General features: G+C 39.7%; 1 protein-coding gene across 1 annotated transcript in view; it reads left to right on the forward strand.

The window, feature by feature from the left end:
• Window positions 1–16754, forward strand: part of Sec24a (SEC24 homolog A, COPII coat complex component) — a 67639-nt gene that overhangs the window by 37419 nt on the left and 13466 nt on the right. Inside the window, exons 11-16 of the mRNA XM_051180737.1 lie at window positions 1374–1492; window positions 5293–5348; window positions 6412–6618; window positions 7788–7908; window positions 9318–9476; window positions 10380–10553. Coding sequence (XP_051036694.1) covers window positions 1374–1492; window positions 5293–5348; window positions 6412–6618; window positions 7788–7908; window positions 9318–9476; window positions 10380–10553 — 836 coding nt within the window. The remainder of the gene's footprint in view (window positions 1–1373; window positions 1493–5292; window positions 5349–6411; window positions 6619–7787; window positions 7909–9317; window positions 9477–10379; window positions 10554–16754) is intronic.

Below are 16754 nucleotides of genomic sequence, written 5' to 3' on the forward strand. Positions count from 1 at the left end.
CTCCCCTTCTTCATAGGATTCCCCAAATTCTACTATTGTTGAGCTGTGGGTCTCTGGATCTGTTTCCATCACTTGTGGATGAAGTCTTTGTGATGACAATTGGGCTAGGCACAAATCTATAAGTATAGCAGAATATCATTAGGAATCATTTCATTGACTTTCTGTGATGGGGACAGGTTTTCAAGACAGGATTTCTCTGTTTAACATTCCTGGCTGTCCTGAAAAATTACTCTGTAGACCAGGCTGACCATGAGATCTGCCTGCTTCTGCCTCCCAAGTGCTGGCATGTGCCACCACTACCCGGCTTCACCCAGTTTAATGCATATGTTTTAAATGTTATGTACACATGATAGAATTTATAAAAATTAGTGTGACTAGGCATTATTTCATCACAACTCCTTCACATTGGCCAAAAGGGCATTCTTGCTCCTGTCTGTGTTTGTATCTCATGTTCTAGGCTGTATATTATGTGGTGACTGTGTGTGGCTGAGAGGGAACATTAAGTTACCCAAGCATGGAAAAGGCTGGAAGCTAGTTCCTTTCTCACTCATTTTGTTCCATATATTGGGTCCTTTAAAACAAATACTTTTGCTCCTTTTTGTTCTTAAAGGTATTAAGTAAAATAAAAGGTTTATGTAATTCTTTTAAATAGATACAGTAGCTAAATTTACATTTCATTTTAATTCCTTTTTTTAAGATTTTGGTTTTTTATGTGTATATGAGTGTTTTGCTTGCATTTATTTATGTGTACCATATGTGTGCCAGGTGCCAGAGGAGGTCAGAAAAGAACATTCAGTCTCTGGAACTGAAGTTACAGATGGTTGTGAGCTGCTATGTGGTTGCTGGGATTAAATTGGGTCCTCTTCAAGAGCAGCCAGTGCTCTTAACCACTGAGCCATCTCCAGCCCCTACAATGCATTTTAAAATGCTATATCATTTTTTGAAGCATTCTTTTTTCCTGTGGTGCTAGAGACTGAACCCAGGGCCTTAACACCTGTCTGCCATGTTCTCTACCACTGAGCTAAATCCCCAGCCCCTGCATTTTTTTTCTTGATAACTTGAAATTCAGCCCAGTTTTGTACAGATTTTTCAGGTTTTTAAAAAACTCACATATGCCAAGAAATTATTTATAACTATATAGAAGCAGTTGATTTTAAACTGCTGTAGTATTGCTGCTTTTTGTTGACAATTTGGTTTTTCACTTGAGGAGGTTGTTTTCACAGCAGGTAAACATTGGCTGATGTAAATACCTATTTATCCTGGGCCACTTTCTCTACTATTTCATTGAATGCTTACCTGTGACACTTAGCAGAGAGAGAGTGTGTGTGTGTGCACAAACACTGATTAAAACTTCCTTATAAATTTATTTCTAGGCTTCCTGGCAACACTAGGACAAAAATTGGCTTCATAACATTTGATAGCACTATCCATTTCTACAGTCTTCAAGAAGGTCTCTCCCAACCTCAGATGCTAATTGTTTCAGATATTGATGGTAGGTATTATATACCTAAACTCACTGAACTGCCTGGAGAATTTTCCTGAGTGCTTGGTGAATCAGAAATATGTGACATGACGCTAGTATAATGAAGAAATTTTTTTTTTTTTTCCCCAGAGCTCAAACCACTGAATAGCTCAGGCTGGCCTTAAACTTGTGTGACACCATACCAGCCTGAAGAGAAGTGTTGGGTAGAAAAATATTAGATTGATGGAGTTGTCAGAATCTTTAAGTTCAGTCTCTTATCAGAAAGCAAAAGGGTTGTGGAGGAGAAGTGATTTCTGAGCAGGGAACACAGACATGTTTCTGTTAGAGCTTATGAAAGATGTAGCATTGCAGAAGCGCCTGAGGACCTCGGGTGGAGCTGTGCGGGTGAGTTCCTAGCGGTACCACCCAGACACAAAAGAACTTGAGTACAGATTGGGAAGAAAAAGAGATCTTGAAGCTCAAAAAAGACCCTGAAGAAACAGTCAGTTAGTTAATGATTCCAAGACTACTCAGTGAGGGAAAACTAGACACACGAAAGAATGAGACTGTACTGTTTAAAGAGATTAAGTAGGCCAAATGTGGTAGCACCTGTGACCCCCCTGAGCTTGGAAGAAGTTGCCCAGGAGAATCACTACAGTCTGAGGTTACCCTAGTCTGCATTGTGAGGGCCAGGCAGCCAGGGATAAATAATGAGACTCTGTCTCAAAAAAACAAACAAAAAGAAGTAAACTTGAGTTAAAAATAGATTTATTAATTTAAAAAATATTTTTTAAAAAAATATTTTTTAAAAAAGGCCATGTGTGGTGGGACACATCTTTAATTCTGGCACCCAGAGGCAGAGGCAGGTGGACACAGAATTCCATGCTAGCCTGGTCTACACAGTGAATTCCAGGACAGCCAAGGCTATGTAGTGAGGCACTGTCTTTTAAAAAAAGAAGAGTTAAAAATATAAAACCTGGGGTCTGGAGAGATGGCTCAGAGGTTAAGAGCACTGGCTGCTCCTCCTGAGATCCTGAGTTTATTTTCCAGTAACCACATGGTGGCTCACAACCATCTGTAATGAGATCTGGTGCCCTCTTCTGGTGTGCAGGTAACATGCAAGCAGAACACTGTATACATAATAAATAAATAAAAAATTTTTAAAAAGTAGATGGAGAAAATGGACTCCTGCGTGCTGTCTTCTGAATTCCAAGTGAATGCTGTGTGTCTCCCTCAATTGCACACAAACAAACAAATAAGTAAATAACTTTGCTGATAGACTGGAGTGGCTCAGTTGATAATTTCTTATCTAATATTCATAGATCCCTAAGTATGATGGAAATAAAACCATGCATGGGCCATGTGTTGGGAGCACACACCTTTAATAATCCTAGTACTCGGGAGGCAGAAGCAGGTGGATCTCAGTGACTTTGAGGCCAGCCTGGTCTACAGAGCTAGCTTCAAAGCAATACAGAGAAACCCTGTCTAGAAAAACAAAAAACAAACAAAAACAAAAAAACCATGCATGGTAAGACTGGTCAATAGTGGTGTGTTCCTTTTAATCCTAGTACTTAGGAGGCAGAGCCAGGTGAATCTCTGTGAGTTTGAGGCCAGCTGGGGCTGCAGAGCAAGTTCTAGGACAGCTAGAACTGTTACACAGAAACACTGCCATGAAAAACAAAAATCCAATGCCTGGTGATAAATACCCAAAATCCCATCACTTAACATTCAGAGGCAACCCAGCACTTAGAAGGTAAAGACAGCCAGATCACTGTGAGTTCAAGGCCAGTTCAGCTGGTCTGTATAGCAAGTTTCAGGCCAGCTGGGGATATACACACACAGTAAAGCCCTGCCTCCAAAAATTAAACAAACAAACAAATAAATAAAAAGCAGGAGGGTTCAAGTTCAGATTCATCCTCAGCTACATAGTGAATTCAATGACAGCTTGGAATATGTGAGAGCCTGTCTCAAAACCAAATTTTTGATATGTATGGTCCCATATACTTGTAATACCAGCCATTGGGAGGTATTACAGAATTTTAAGACCAGCCTGAAATACATAGTAAAGCCCTGTCTTAATAGGCTTTTGTGGCTAGGAAAGTAAGTAATAGAGTGCTCATTCACAAGCAAGGCCCTGGGTTTGAGCTCTAGCATTGCAAAAGAAAAACAAAATACCAGTTTATCAGAGAACATAGCATATAGAAAACAGCCCATAGGAGGGAAAAAAATACTTGTAATTATATATCTGATAATGAACTTACTTTATCTATGTGTATGTGTGTCTGTTTCTGCTGATGTCAGCAGGGGCCAGAGGGCATTAGATCCCCTGAAGGTAGAGTTACAGGCAGTTGAGTGCCTGACATGGGTGCTGGGATTTGAACTAGCATTCTCTGGAAGAACAACTCTGAACCGTATCTCCAGGCCTAATAATCAATTTAATGTGGATAATACATTCAAAATTTATTTTTCTTAGGAATTAAATTCCTCTTCTTAGATGGAATCAAACTTGAAAGAAAACATGGGTACATGGAAAATTATAAGGGATCAGTTCTATATTATCAAAAAGTAAGGATTTTAATGAAGGTTCTAAAAATAAGTTAAAAAAAAAAATTGTTTTCAGACAAGGTCTCATGCACCCTGGATTGGCCTTGAGCAGGAGTTTTTCTTTTAACGGTAGTTTATAAGTTGGGCATGGTAGTGCACACCTGTGGTTTCTGCATTAGTGACACAAAAGTGGCAAGATGATCCAAGTCAGTTTGGGCTACATGGTAAGACCCTGTCTCAAAACCAAACAAGGGGCTAAGGAGATAGCTCTGTCAGTAAAGTACTTGCCTTGCAAACCTAAGGACCTGAGTTCCACCTCCAGAACCAACTTAAGAATATCAGGCGTGGTGGTGTACTTGAAAGACAGTCAGACAGATCCCTGGGCCTAGCAGGCCAGCCAGTCTAGTCTAATAGATGAGCTCCAGACCAATGAAAGATCTTGTGTCAAAGGAAGTGGTTGGCATTTCTGAAGATGCTACTTAAGACTGTCTTCTGGGTTTTACATGCACTGGCATATATAGCACATGGACATTAAAAATTAAAAACAAAACAAACCATATCACCAAACGAGTAAATGAAAGAACAAATATTCTGAGAGGCTCACCTAAAGTGATCAGAGCAGCTTCTGGTTCACCTGCATTTGTAGTCCAATTAGTAGGGCACTGGTTTGGAATTTGCTTTATAAAGAAGCATCTGCCTTCTGAATAACAAAAATATTAATAAACTGTTATTTCGGATAAAAAACAAAGCAATCTTGCTGAACTTAGTGGTGCACACTTTTAAGCCTGGGAGGGAGGCAGAGGCAGGCAAGCTTGGTCTATAGAGTGAGTTTGAGGACAGCCAGAGCTACATAGTGAGACCTTGTCTCTAAATAAAACAAAACAAAATTATTTTTGTATGTTCCGTTAATCATTGTCTGCAAAAGTCAGAAGGTAATGTTGGATAGCCTGGAACTGAAATTACTGATGGTTGTGAGCCACGTGGATGCTGAGAAGTGAACGTAGGTCCTCAGAAGAGCAGCTAGTGATCTTAACCACTGACCTACCTCTCTAATCCCATAGCTGGCTTCCTAATATTAAAAATGTGTCTTTAACAGGTATAGTAACCACATACTATTAATTGTAGCACTTGGGAAACAAAGGTAAGTGGATCTCTTGTGAGTTCCAGGTCGGACTGGTCTACATTAATAGTGTCAGGGCAGCCTAGGCTACACAGTGAAATCCTATCTCAAACAACAACAACAACAAAAGATAAATAATAAAATGAATGCTTCTTTATTCTTTCAGATGTTTTTATACCTATGCCAGAGAACTTACTAGTAAACTTAAATGAAAGTAAAGAGGTAAGGCATAGTTTCCTTCCTGCCATGTTTATTTTAACACAATGCATTTTTCTGAAATGAACTTAAAATTTTGCTTTTCTTTGGTATTTTTAGGTTCTGTATCATTTTATATCTACCCTTAATTTAAGCTCACTAGATAGATGGTTCTTGAGATCAGTCTTGTACTGATCGTCTTTTAGTCTAAGGCAGCAAGTTCTTTGTAGTGGAACAGAAGACAAGCCTCTTCCTGAAGGAAGAGCACCCACCTGGAGGAGGCGTGGCCTGAGGCCCTGTGGGCAGTGGGAGGGTTGCTGAAAGAACACTGCTGGTCACTGCACGGAAGCACATAGCCAGGCTGCTCTCAGTGGTTTTGCTTTTCTGATTCACAGAGTGTCATTGGGTCAGTTCAGAAGAAACTCTTATTACCTGCCTGGAAATTGCCATGACATAATACAGTGAGAGGTGAACAGAATGTGTCTGAAGGGGGGATGTTGTCTACCCTGTACCTGCATATATGGCGTAGGGTAACATTGAACTAGCAAGTCTGTGGTCCCCGCTCTCATTAGTGGGGACTGTGCTGTAGCACAGAGTATTTTTCCCCATTAATTCTCCTTTATCTGTACAACCTAACTTAAATAGGCAGTTGGTTTTGACTTTGTTTTTCTTTTATAGTAATACTACTAGTTGGCATCGTTACTGGATATCTTAGATTTTGCAACAGGGAGGAGTTAAACTCACTTTGGAACTTAAGAGAATAAAGTATGTAAAGGTGATGGAGAAAGCCATATTTCATGGCTTTAAAATAGATCAATTTATAAATTGCATACATTCTGGATTTACAGTCTTGCTGGACTATTGCATGTGCAAGAACTGTAAGGCCCCAGTTTTAATGTCTTGCTTGCCAATTTATATTGTTTACTTAAAATGGCTTTCTTGTCATTGACCAACTTCATTGTTTCTTGTAGTGTCCATAGATTCTCTGACCATCATCATGATTCAGTGTCCTGTCTATTGTATTAGATAATGATTTATTGTGAAAAAATGTAATTGTAACTTTCTTGAGTTTTCTTCTTTATTTCACAAGCTTGTCCAAGATTTACTGAAAAGTTTGCCACAGATGTTTACTAAGACACTGGAGACCCAGAGTGCCTTGGGTCCTGCACTTCAGGCTGCATTCAAACTAATGTCACCAACTGGGGGTCGAATGTCGGTCTTCCAAACACAACTCCCAACTCTTGGTGTGGGAGCCCTGAAACCACGAGAGGAACCCAACCAAAGGTCATCCGCTAAGGTTAGACTACCAGGTTTATAGCCTGGCCTGTGCTGGTGCTGTCTCTTACACCGTTTGTTTGTTTGTTTGTTTCCGTTTATTTGTTTGATTATTTTCTTGGCTGTGAGGAAGAGGGACTGTAGGTAATGAATAAAGGGTTTCACTTTTTTTTTTTTTTTTAACTCTTTTTTTTGTTTGTTTGTTTTTTTTCTGCCAGCCTCTACCTCCCGAATGCTGGGACTAAAGGTGTGTGCCGCCACTGCCCAGCAAGGGTTTCACTTTTATGTACACATAACTGTTTTATTATTTACCCTACCTGCCTGATGCATCTGTGCTTTATTATCTTTAATATCTTACACTCTTAGAAATTGAACCTGGTTTTGATGAGAAAGTCTGGAAGACTATGGGAATACATTTGTTAAGACAAAATGGAACTAAAACAACAGTAAGAAATGGTTCATAATAGCCGGGTGGTGATAGTGGTGGTAGTGATGGTGCACACCTTTAATCCCAGCGATCTGGAGGCACAGGCAGGTGTATCTCTTGAGTTTGAGGCCAGTCTGGTTGAGAGGGGGTGAGGGAAGAAGAGAGAGCGGTAAGTGTGTCATTATCTGGCAGACTAACAGCCAGGAATTGCTTGTGAGCTCCTTGTGTGGGTGAGTTAGGAATTTGCATTTCCCAAAAGATAAGAGAAAAACAGGTCTACCACATACTTCTCATATCATTACTAGACAGACAGCCTAAGTTCTACTGCCTATTAAATAGGGGTTAGACATCAGTAACTGATACATTACATCCTTCTATTTCTTTGTGTATGAAGAGAAGATGATGCTAATGCCCACCTCTTCGGGTAGCTGAAATGACTAAATACATGCCATGTATGAATTGTTAGCATGTCCCCAGCATATGGAGCATTTAGTAGACTAAAGTTAAAAATAATAATTACCCTTGTTTATTACAACATTAATGCGATAAAAGTTCTTTTCTTTTTAAAAATATTTCTTTTTAGTAATAAACAGAATAAACCTAAATCCTCAGAAAGTGCTTTAACACTGTGGTATACCTAAGTGTGTGTGTGTGTGTGTGTGTGTGTGTGTGTGTGTGTGTGTGTGTATATATATATATATATATATATATTTTTTTTTTTTTGATGAATTTAAAATTTTCTCTTTCTATCCTACAATTAATAGGAAATACACCTGACACCATCTACTGACTTCTATAAGAAATTAGCGTTGGACTGTTCTGGCCAGCAGGCAGCTGTTGACTTATTCCTTCTCAGTGGACAGTATTCTGACTTGGCTTCTTTAGGTATGTTGTTACCTCTTCCTTTCTTTTCTTTCTTTCTTTTTTTTTTTTTTTTTTTTTTTTTTTTTTTTTTGACAAGGTCTCAGGTAGCCCAGGCTCACCTTGAACTTCATCTGGTTCCCAGGAAGACCTTGAACAATCTCCCAAGCGCTGGAGTTACAGACATATGCTATCACACCCATTAGCAAGTCCTTTTTAAATGATTTTTAAAAAATGAATGTCAAAATGATGTTGTTATGATAATGTTCAGTTTTTGAAATGGGGTCTTGCTGGTCTCCATTTTTTTTTTCCTGAGACAGCGTTTGTCAGTGTAGCATTGGCTATCCTGGAACTCACTCTAAAATCAGGCTGGCCTGAAACTCAGATATCCACCTGCCTTTGCCTCCTGAGTGCTGGGATTAAGGGTGTGTGCTATTATACCTGGCAAGTAGTCTCTACCTCTGAGCTCAGTAATTATTCTCCATCCTCCACGCTAACACCCCACCCTCTCAAGTAGCTTGAACTATAGACATGTGCCACCATGCCTGGCCACCCTGCTAATCAGTCAGTTTAATGTATTAAAACCTAATACTCTTTTTTTTTTTTTTTTTGACAGGGTCTCTCTATAGAGCCCTGGCTGTCCTGGAACTCACTGTGTAAACCAGGCCAGCCCCAATCTTACAGAGATCTACTTGGCTTTGCTTCCCAAGTGCTAGGAATAAAAGCATACATCATTATAACTGGCATTCTACTCTTAACTTAGTGAAAGGGAAGTAAAGAAATTGCTTGCTCAACCACTATTATAAAGGAATATAATTTTTTTTTTTGAAGGAACCTTGAGAAGCCAGAGGAAAATGTGTGCAGTTCCTTTGATGTGAAGCATTAGTAGTTACTATTTTACAGGAGTGTATTGAGAGGCTGGGGAATGAGGCACTCCTATGAGTGTGTGTGCGGATTGATAGATAGATAGATAGATAGATAGATAGATAGATAGATAGATAGATAGAAAGAAAGAACATAACCCAAGTTATGTTACCAGCATCACATTGTGGTTCACAACTGCCTGACTCCAGCTCCAAAGAATTTGATGCCTCTGGTACAAACCTGACACACTTGCACATCATTTAAAATGATAACAATTTTTGCTTGTTTGTTTGGGTTTTTTTGTTTGTTTTTCGAGGCAGGGTTTCTCTGTGTAGCTTTGGAATCTGTCCTGGAACTAGCTCTTGTAGACCAAGCTGGTTTCAAACTCACAGAGATCTGACTGCCTCTGCCTCCCAAGTGCTGGAATTAAAGGCATGAGTCACCACCACCTGGCAACAATAAATATATGTATATTCACTCAACACACACACTCGCGCGCGCGTGCGCGCACGTCCGTGTAAATGAAGGGTTTACTTAAAAAAAAAAAAAAAATGTCTGTTCTCTTCCAGGCTGTATTTCTCGGTACTCAGCAGGCAGTGTTTATTACTATCCCTCTTACCATCATCAGCACAATCCTGTCCAAGTGCAGAAATTCCAGAAGGAACTACAGAGATACCTCACTCGGAAGATTGGATTTGAGGCAGTCATGAGGATCCGGTGCACCAAAGGTGGGAACACTTTATTTCTTTCATAAGGCTACATCTTGTTGTTTTTAAGATTTATGTATATGAGTACTCTATCTTTATGTACACTTGCTTGCTAGAAGATGGCATCAGAATATTGTGAGTCACCATGTGGGTGCTGGGAATTGAACTCAGGACAGTGCTCTTAATCACTGAGACATCTCTCCAGTCCCTACATGGTTTTTTTTTTTACATAATAAAAGTATACAAAGATATATTGCTGAGTTTTAGAATGTGAAATTATACAATATGCACTTAAAGAGGAAAAACTATTTAAAAACAGGGAATATTGGAGCTAGAGAAATGGCTCAGCAGCCAAGAGCACATACTGATCTTGCAAATGACTCAAGTTATGTTACTAACATTCACACTGGCTTACAACTATCTGTAACTCCATCTCCAGGAGACCTGATGCCTCTGGCCTCTGTAGGTACCAGCACTCATGTGCTCATAGATACACACATGCACATAATTTAAAATGATATCAGTAAATCTTTTAAAAATGCAGGATATTGTGAATGTATTTAAAACCATTGAACTGTGTACATGAAAATGTTAAATTTTATGCTAAATGTGTTATTTCAGTTTTTTTTTTTTTTTTAAGGTGTATTTATTTACTATGTGTACAGTGTTCTGTCTGCATGAACATCTGCTTTCCTGAAGAGGGCACCAGATCTCATTATAGATGATTGTGAGCCACCATGTGGTTGCTGGGAATTGAACTCAGGACCTCTGGAAGAAGAGCCAGTGCTCTTAACCTCTGAGCCATCTCTCCAGCCCCCAGTTTTTATTTTTTAAAGAGACTGTATCTCCAAAGAAAATGCATAAAAGAATGCATAAAGAAAAAGTGAACACTTAACAATCATGGTGATAATTTCTTTGTTCTAGGTCTTTCCATTCATACTTTCCATGGGAACTTCTTCGTCCGTTCTACAGACTTACTGTCTCTTCCTAATGTCAACCCAGATGCTGGGTATGCAGTGCAGATGTCAGTAGAAGAAAGCCTTACTGACACTCAGCTGGTTTCTTTTCAGTCAGCACTCTTATATACATCAAGTAAAGGTATGTTTTTGTTTGTATTTATTCTCACAGTACATGTTTTTTATTTTGGAGACAAAATCTCAACACTCTAGCTCTGCTCTGACTGGCTTAGAACTACCTGTGTAGATAGGCTAGCCTCAAACACTTAATTCAGCTACCTATGCCTCCCTCCTCTGAACAGATGTTTAGGTATATAGCACATGATTAACTAAGCATGAAGTATAAGGATCAAGTAAGCTTTATGGTGTGCTGGTGCCTATTATGGCTTATGGTCCTATCTTCAGTACCTTAGATATTGATAATAAATAATACAAATTATTTGTAATGATAAGACTCTTATTGCTGTTCTTGGTAGTCAAAAGATTTTCTTTTTAATTTTTATTTTATGTTCACTGGTGTTTTGCCTCCACATGTGTCTGTGTGAAGGTATCAGATCCCCTGAAACTGGAGTTACGGGCAGTTATGAGCTGCCATGTGGGTGCTGGGAACTGAAACCCGGTCCTCTGGAAGTATAGCCAGTGCTCTTAACTGCTGAGCCATCTCTGCAGTCCCCCATTTCATTTTAAAAGAAAAAATTTTTTGGCTTCAGCATTTAGGAGGCAGAAGCAGGTGGATCTTTGTGAGTTTTTTCTTTTTCCTTCCCTTCCTTCCTTTTTTTTTTTTTTTTTTTTTTTTTTTTGAGACAAGATCACTATATATACACAAACTTGAGCAACCCCCGAAGCTTCCCAAGTACTGGCATTATAGATATGCCCTTGCACTACTCCCAGTACCAGCTATTTATCTATGATCAGACACTCTAATTTAAAAACTTCTCTCTAGACTGGAGAGATGGCTCAGTGGTTAACAGTGCTGCTTCCTGCTCTTCCAGAGGACCCAGATTTCTGTTCTCAGTCCCTGTGGCAGCTCACAATTGCCTATAGCTCCAGAGGATCTTAGACTGTCTTCTGGCTCCTGTGGACACCCACAGACATGTGATGCTTGCACGCACACAAGCACATCACACATGTGCGCATCACACACACACTCGCGCGCGCGCAAATAAAAACAACAGTAAACTTTAAAGAATCCTATTTGGGCTGGAGAGTTGGCTCTGTGGGCACAGCATCTGGATGCCTGCTATCCATGTATCTATATACCCAGGGCTATAGGGCAGAGACAGGCAGATCTGGGGCCTTGTTGACCAGCCACTCTAAGTGTGACATCCTATACTAAATACTCACTACCAAAAACATAACACCAATCTAACATTGGTGGTGTGGGTAATTAATTACTAAAGAAAGGTGATGGTGTGATGTTAAAATGAGAGACTGTCTTAATAAATAAGGTGAAGAGTGATCAAAGAAGAACATCTGATGTTGGTCTCTAGCCTACACATGTGCATGCATGGTACACACATGCGTACACACACAAAAATCTTCTTAGAGCTAAGCATAGTCGCACATGCCTTTAATCCCAACACTTGGGAAGCAGAGGTAGTTGGATCCCTGTGCATTCAAGACCAACCAGGGCTTTACAAAGAGACCCTGTCTAAAAGGAAAACAATTCCCTTTATTATGCTAAGGATGTAGCTCTGATAGGGTGTTTGCCCAGCATACACAAAGTCCAGATCTATCCCCAATGCAGCATAAAGCAAGCATGGTGGTGCACTCCTGTGATCCCAGCATTTAGGAGTTGGAGACAGGATGATCAGAGTCATCCTTGGCTATATTATCAAGTTTGAGGCCTGCCTGAGAATTATGAGACTTTGCCTAAAATACATTACTGATTAATGAGGCTAAAATTATAACGTGTGGTGGGATTTGTGCTTAGCTTGTATGATGCTGTGGTCACAGTGCTCAGCACTAGGAATAACCACAGGTCTGGCATTTAGTATTACCCAGAGATTTTCATATTGGTCTTTTTATTCATTAATTGCTGTTGTGATTACCAAAGAAAAGATACTGTGATATTAATTTTTAAAATTTTTTTCTGTGATTAAAAAATACATGCTAGTTGTAGTAGCACACACCTTTAATCCCACCACTTGGGAGGAGAGGCAGATGGATCTCTATGAGTTTGAGGCCAACCTGGTCTATGTAGTGAATTAATGAACAGCCAGGGCTACATAGTGAGACCCTGTTTCAAAAAAGCAAAATAAACAAGGTATATAAAATTGGGGGCTTCAGGAAGCCTGGGCAGTCCATGGGACCTCTAACAGTGGAACCAGTATTTATCTCTAGTGCACAAATGGACTTTAGGATCCCATTCCCTATGAAGGGATACTGTTTCGGCCCCGATACATGGAGGAGGGCCTAGGCCTGCCCCCAAATGATGTGAGAGACTTTGATGATTCCCCATGGAAGGCCTCACTATCCTTGGGGAGTGGGTGGTGGGTGGGTTGGGGGGTTCAGTGGCAGGTATGGGAGGGAAAGGGAACAGGATTGATATGATTGCTTCTGAATAAAATAATTATAAAAATAAAATAAAATAGGGTACTGGAGAGATGGCTCAGCACTTCAGAGCATTGACTAAGCTGGGCAGTGATGGTGCACACCTTTAATCTCAGCACTCTGGAGGTGGAGGCAGGTGGATCTCTGTGAGATTGATTGAGGCCATCCTGGTCTACAGAGTGAGTTCTAGAACAACCAGAATATACAATGAAACTCTGTCTCTACAAAAAACAAACAAAAAAGAGCATTGACTGTTCTTCTGGAGGACCCAGGTTCAGTTTCCAGCACCCATATGACAGCTCATAATCATCCGGGACTCTAGTTCCAAGGGATCCCATGTCCTCTTCTAGCACCAGGCATGAATATGGTATACTAACATACATGCAGGCAAAACACTCATAAAATACAAATAACAAGTACGGGTTTTTCCGCCCGCCACCGCTGGTCTTGTCCTGCCGCCGCGCCAGCCCCAAATAATACACAGAGACTCTGTATTTGATACAATACTGTTGGCCCGGTTACTTGTTTCTTATTGGCTAGCTCTGCCTTTAATTATTAACCCATTTCTGCTGATCTATGTATTTTCACATGGCCTTCTCTTACCGGGGAGGCAGCTGGCGTCCAGCTTTCTCCAGACTCTCCATCTTGACTCTCCTTCCTACTTCCTATTTCCTCCTTGTCTCCTAGTCCCTCCTATCTTCCTTTCCTATTGGCCAACAGTGCTTTATTATTAACCAGTATGAGAAACATATATACATAATTGCATCTCCCATCATCTCCTCTTTTCTGTCTAAATAAAAAGAAGCGTTTTAACCTTAACATAGCAAAATATATTACGTAACAGTTATCCAATAAGAGTCACAGTTAACAATATTTAGTCCATTAACATTTAGTAAGATTTAAGAAAATATTCCATCATCTATTTTATCTTGTGAGTCTAAGTCCTATATGTACCTTATCATTGAATCCTAACTAAGGAAAACTATAACCATAACTATCTGTCTTCAACTCCTTCAAAGACCACAGAAGGATAGTATATAAACTCTAGAAATGACAGAGACATCTTGCCTTGTCAGTCACCTGAAGTTCTTCTGTAATCTTCCATCTTCAGCACATAGGCCATAGTGTGTCTGGAAGACTCTTCTGCAAAGCAGGAAACTTTAAACTGTCTTCTTGTATTGGCAGTTTGTCAGTCACTTTTCTCTGTGTCCTGCAGCTTTCTCGCAGACTCTTCCATGAAGCAGGAACTCTGTAGCAATGTCCATCGTGAATCAGGAGTCACTTTCCTGTGGATCCTGCATGTCCAGTTTATACATCACAAAGTCAAACAGTCCAGACACAAGAGCAGTATCTTGTCCAAATGGCTAGTCTTGCCATATTGGAAGCAAACTCCATAACGAGTTTCTTCAATGTCCATCTTCCTTTCTGATGCAGGTGGTATTGCCAAGAGCAATTATGTCTCATTGTCACGAAAACCCTAAACCATTTTAAATGCCATATTCTGTAGGTCTTTGAAAGGTTTGAAGAATGCCTATCTATCTCAAATACATCTCTGTGTATCTTGAAAATCTAACTCACCTAGCTATAAGTTTTGACTATTATAGGTAACTATGTAAAATCTGTACTAAATTATACATTACATTTTAAAATGAGCTATATAAACACAATACATAAACAAGAAGAGAAATATACATATCACAACATTGGCCTTAAATTTTATCAATAAATGAACATCCATTCCAAAATGAAATATTCATATCTATACCATAATCCCCTTTTTACCTTTAAAAAGATATTGGTTGTGATCATTAACCATTTATAACCAAGTCCATTTAAATGAAAACAAACATTTATAAACAATATTTGGGAATTTGGGTGTCGTTCTTTCCAAACTACTTCCTGCTGACAGGGGGCGCTGTCATGGGGGATCCTGAGAAGACGCAGAAATCTTGGCTGTAGTCTGCAAGGCTGCTTTGTTCAGCTGTTTTGAATGTAGGATCACCTGGTACTCTGTTTCAGGCGGTCTGGCTTGCTCAAACCACATTAGTCTGGAAGGAATCCACAGCTTTTTATTTCCTGTTGAAACAAAAATAGAAATCCTTTTCCCCAGTAATTTGTCCTCAGACTTAAATTTTTGAGTCAAAGCATTTTTAAAATATATAAATTGAATTAATGCAGAAGCATTTCCTTTATCAGTTGTTATTTTCTCAGCAGTCAAACAATGCAGAGACAACACAATAGCATACAGTAACCAGAATCTCTCTGAGCTTTTCATCATTACGTGGCTTTATTATTACTCTGTTTATTTTACTTTTATTTTTTTATTTTTTGACATAGGGTTTCACTGTGTAACTCTTATCTGTCCTGGAATTTACTCTGCATACCAGGTTTACTTTGCAAATCACAGAGATCTGCTTGCCTCTGTCTCCTGAGTGCTGGGATTAAAGGCGTGTGCTACAACACCCAGTTCCTCTTTGTCTTTTTAAAACCATTTTTTTTCATGTCTACATATATTTTAAAACACACTGTAAACCTTTAGAGGTTTTTCTTAATATGAATCTGTCTTTACTGTAAATCTTTATCTTCGTCTGGCCACAAGTCTTTTATCTGGTAAACAACAACATTGCTAAAATGAAAGTCATAGCTGTGTCTGCCGCGGTTTACCAAAGATGTGGCGGATACTTTTACCGCCAGCACGGAAAGCTGTGCTCACCGCCTTGGTCTGCGCTGCAACCCATAAAGCATGCTGCCTGCTTGGAGATTGCCATCTCTCATACACACCAATAAATTGTTAGCAGGGTTATTTAAAAGCTGTGCGTTTTTTTTTTTTTTTTGGTACAATGCTGTTGGCCTGGTTACTTGTTTCTTATCGGCTAGCTCTGCCTTAATTATTAACCCATTTCTGCTGATCTATGTATTTTCACATGGCCTTCTCTTACCGGGGAGGCGGCTGGCGTCCAGCTCTCTCCTGACTCTCCATCTTGACTCTCCTTCCTACTTCCTATTTCCTCCTTGTCTCCTAGTCCCTCCTATCTTCCTTTCCTATTGGCCAACAGTGCTTTATTATTAACCAGTATGAGAAACATATATACATAATTGCATCTCCCATCACATCCTGGTCTACAGAGTGAGTTCTAGAACAACCAGAATATACAATGAAACTCTGTCTCTACAAAAAACAAACAAAAAAGAGCATTGACTGTTCTTCTGGAGGACCCAGGTTCAGTTTCCAGCACCCATATGACAGCTCATAATCATCTGGGACTCTAGTTCCAAGGGATCCCATGTCCTCTTCTAGCACCAGGCATGAATATGGTATACTAACATACATGCAGGCAAAACACTCATAAAATACAAATAAATAGATCTTTTAAAAGGTGGGGAGTTTATTATGTATAGTTGTGTGCCTGTCTAATCTTAGCAGTCAGGAGGCTGACGCAGCAAGATTATGAGTTGGTGGCCTGCCTGGGCTATACCTCAATCCTGTTCAGGAGGGAAAGAGAAAAAGCCAGCATATTATCACCTACAATTTCTGCTGCCTACTTAGTAATAACTTAAACAAGAGGAGTTCCATAGTTAGCATATAAAGCCTGAAAACATACTTTCTGATGGTATCCCTGTTTCTTATGTGACCTTCTAGGTTCTAATTAAAGAAAAAATGATTTTAAGGCCTGGTGAGGTGGCTCAGCAGGTAAAGGGGCCCAGTCACCAGGACTGGTGATGCCCATGGTGAGAGAGCCAGCTTTCAGACCTCCACACCCAATAGATAAACAGAGTGATTGTCTGACAA

This window comes from Phodopus roborovskii, unplaced genomic scaffold (assembly GCF_943737965.1).
Source record: "Phodopus roborovskii unplaced genomic scaffold, PHOROB, whole genome shotgun sequence".
NCBI lineage: Eukaryota > Metazoa > Chordata > Mammalia > Rodentia > Cricetidae > Phodopus > Phodopus roborovskii.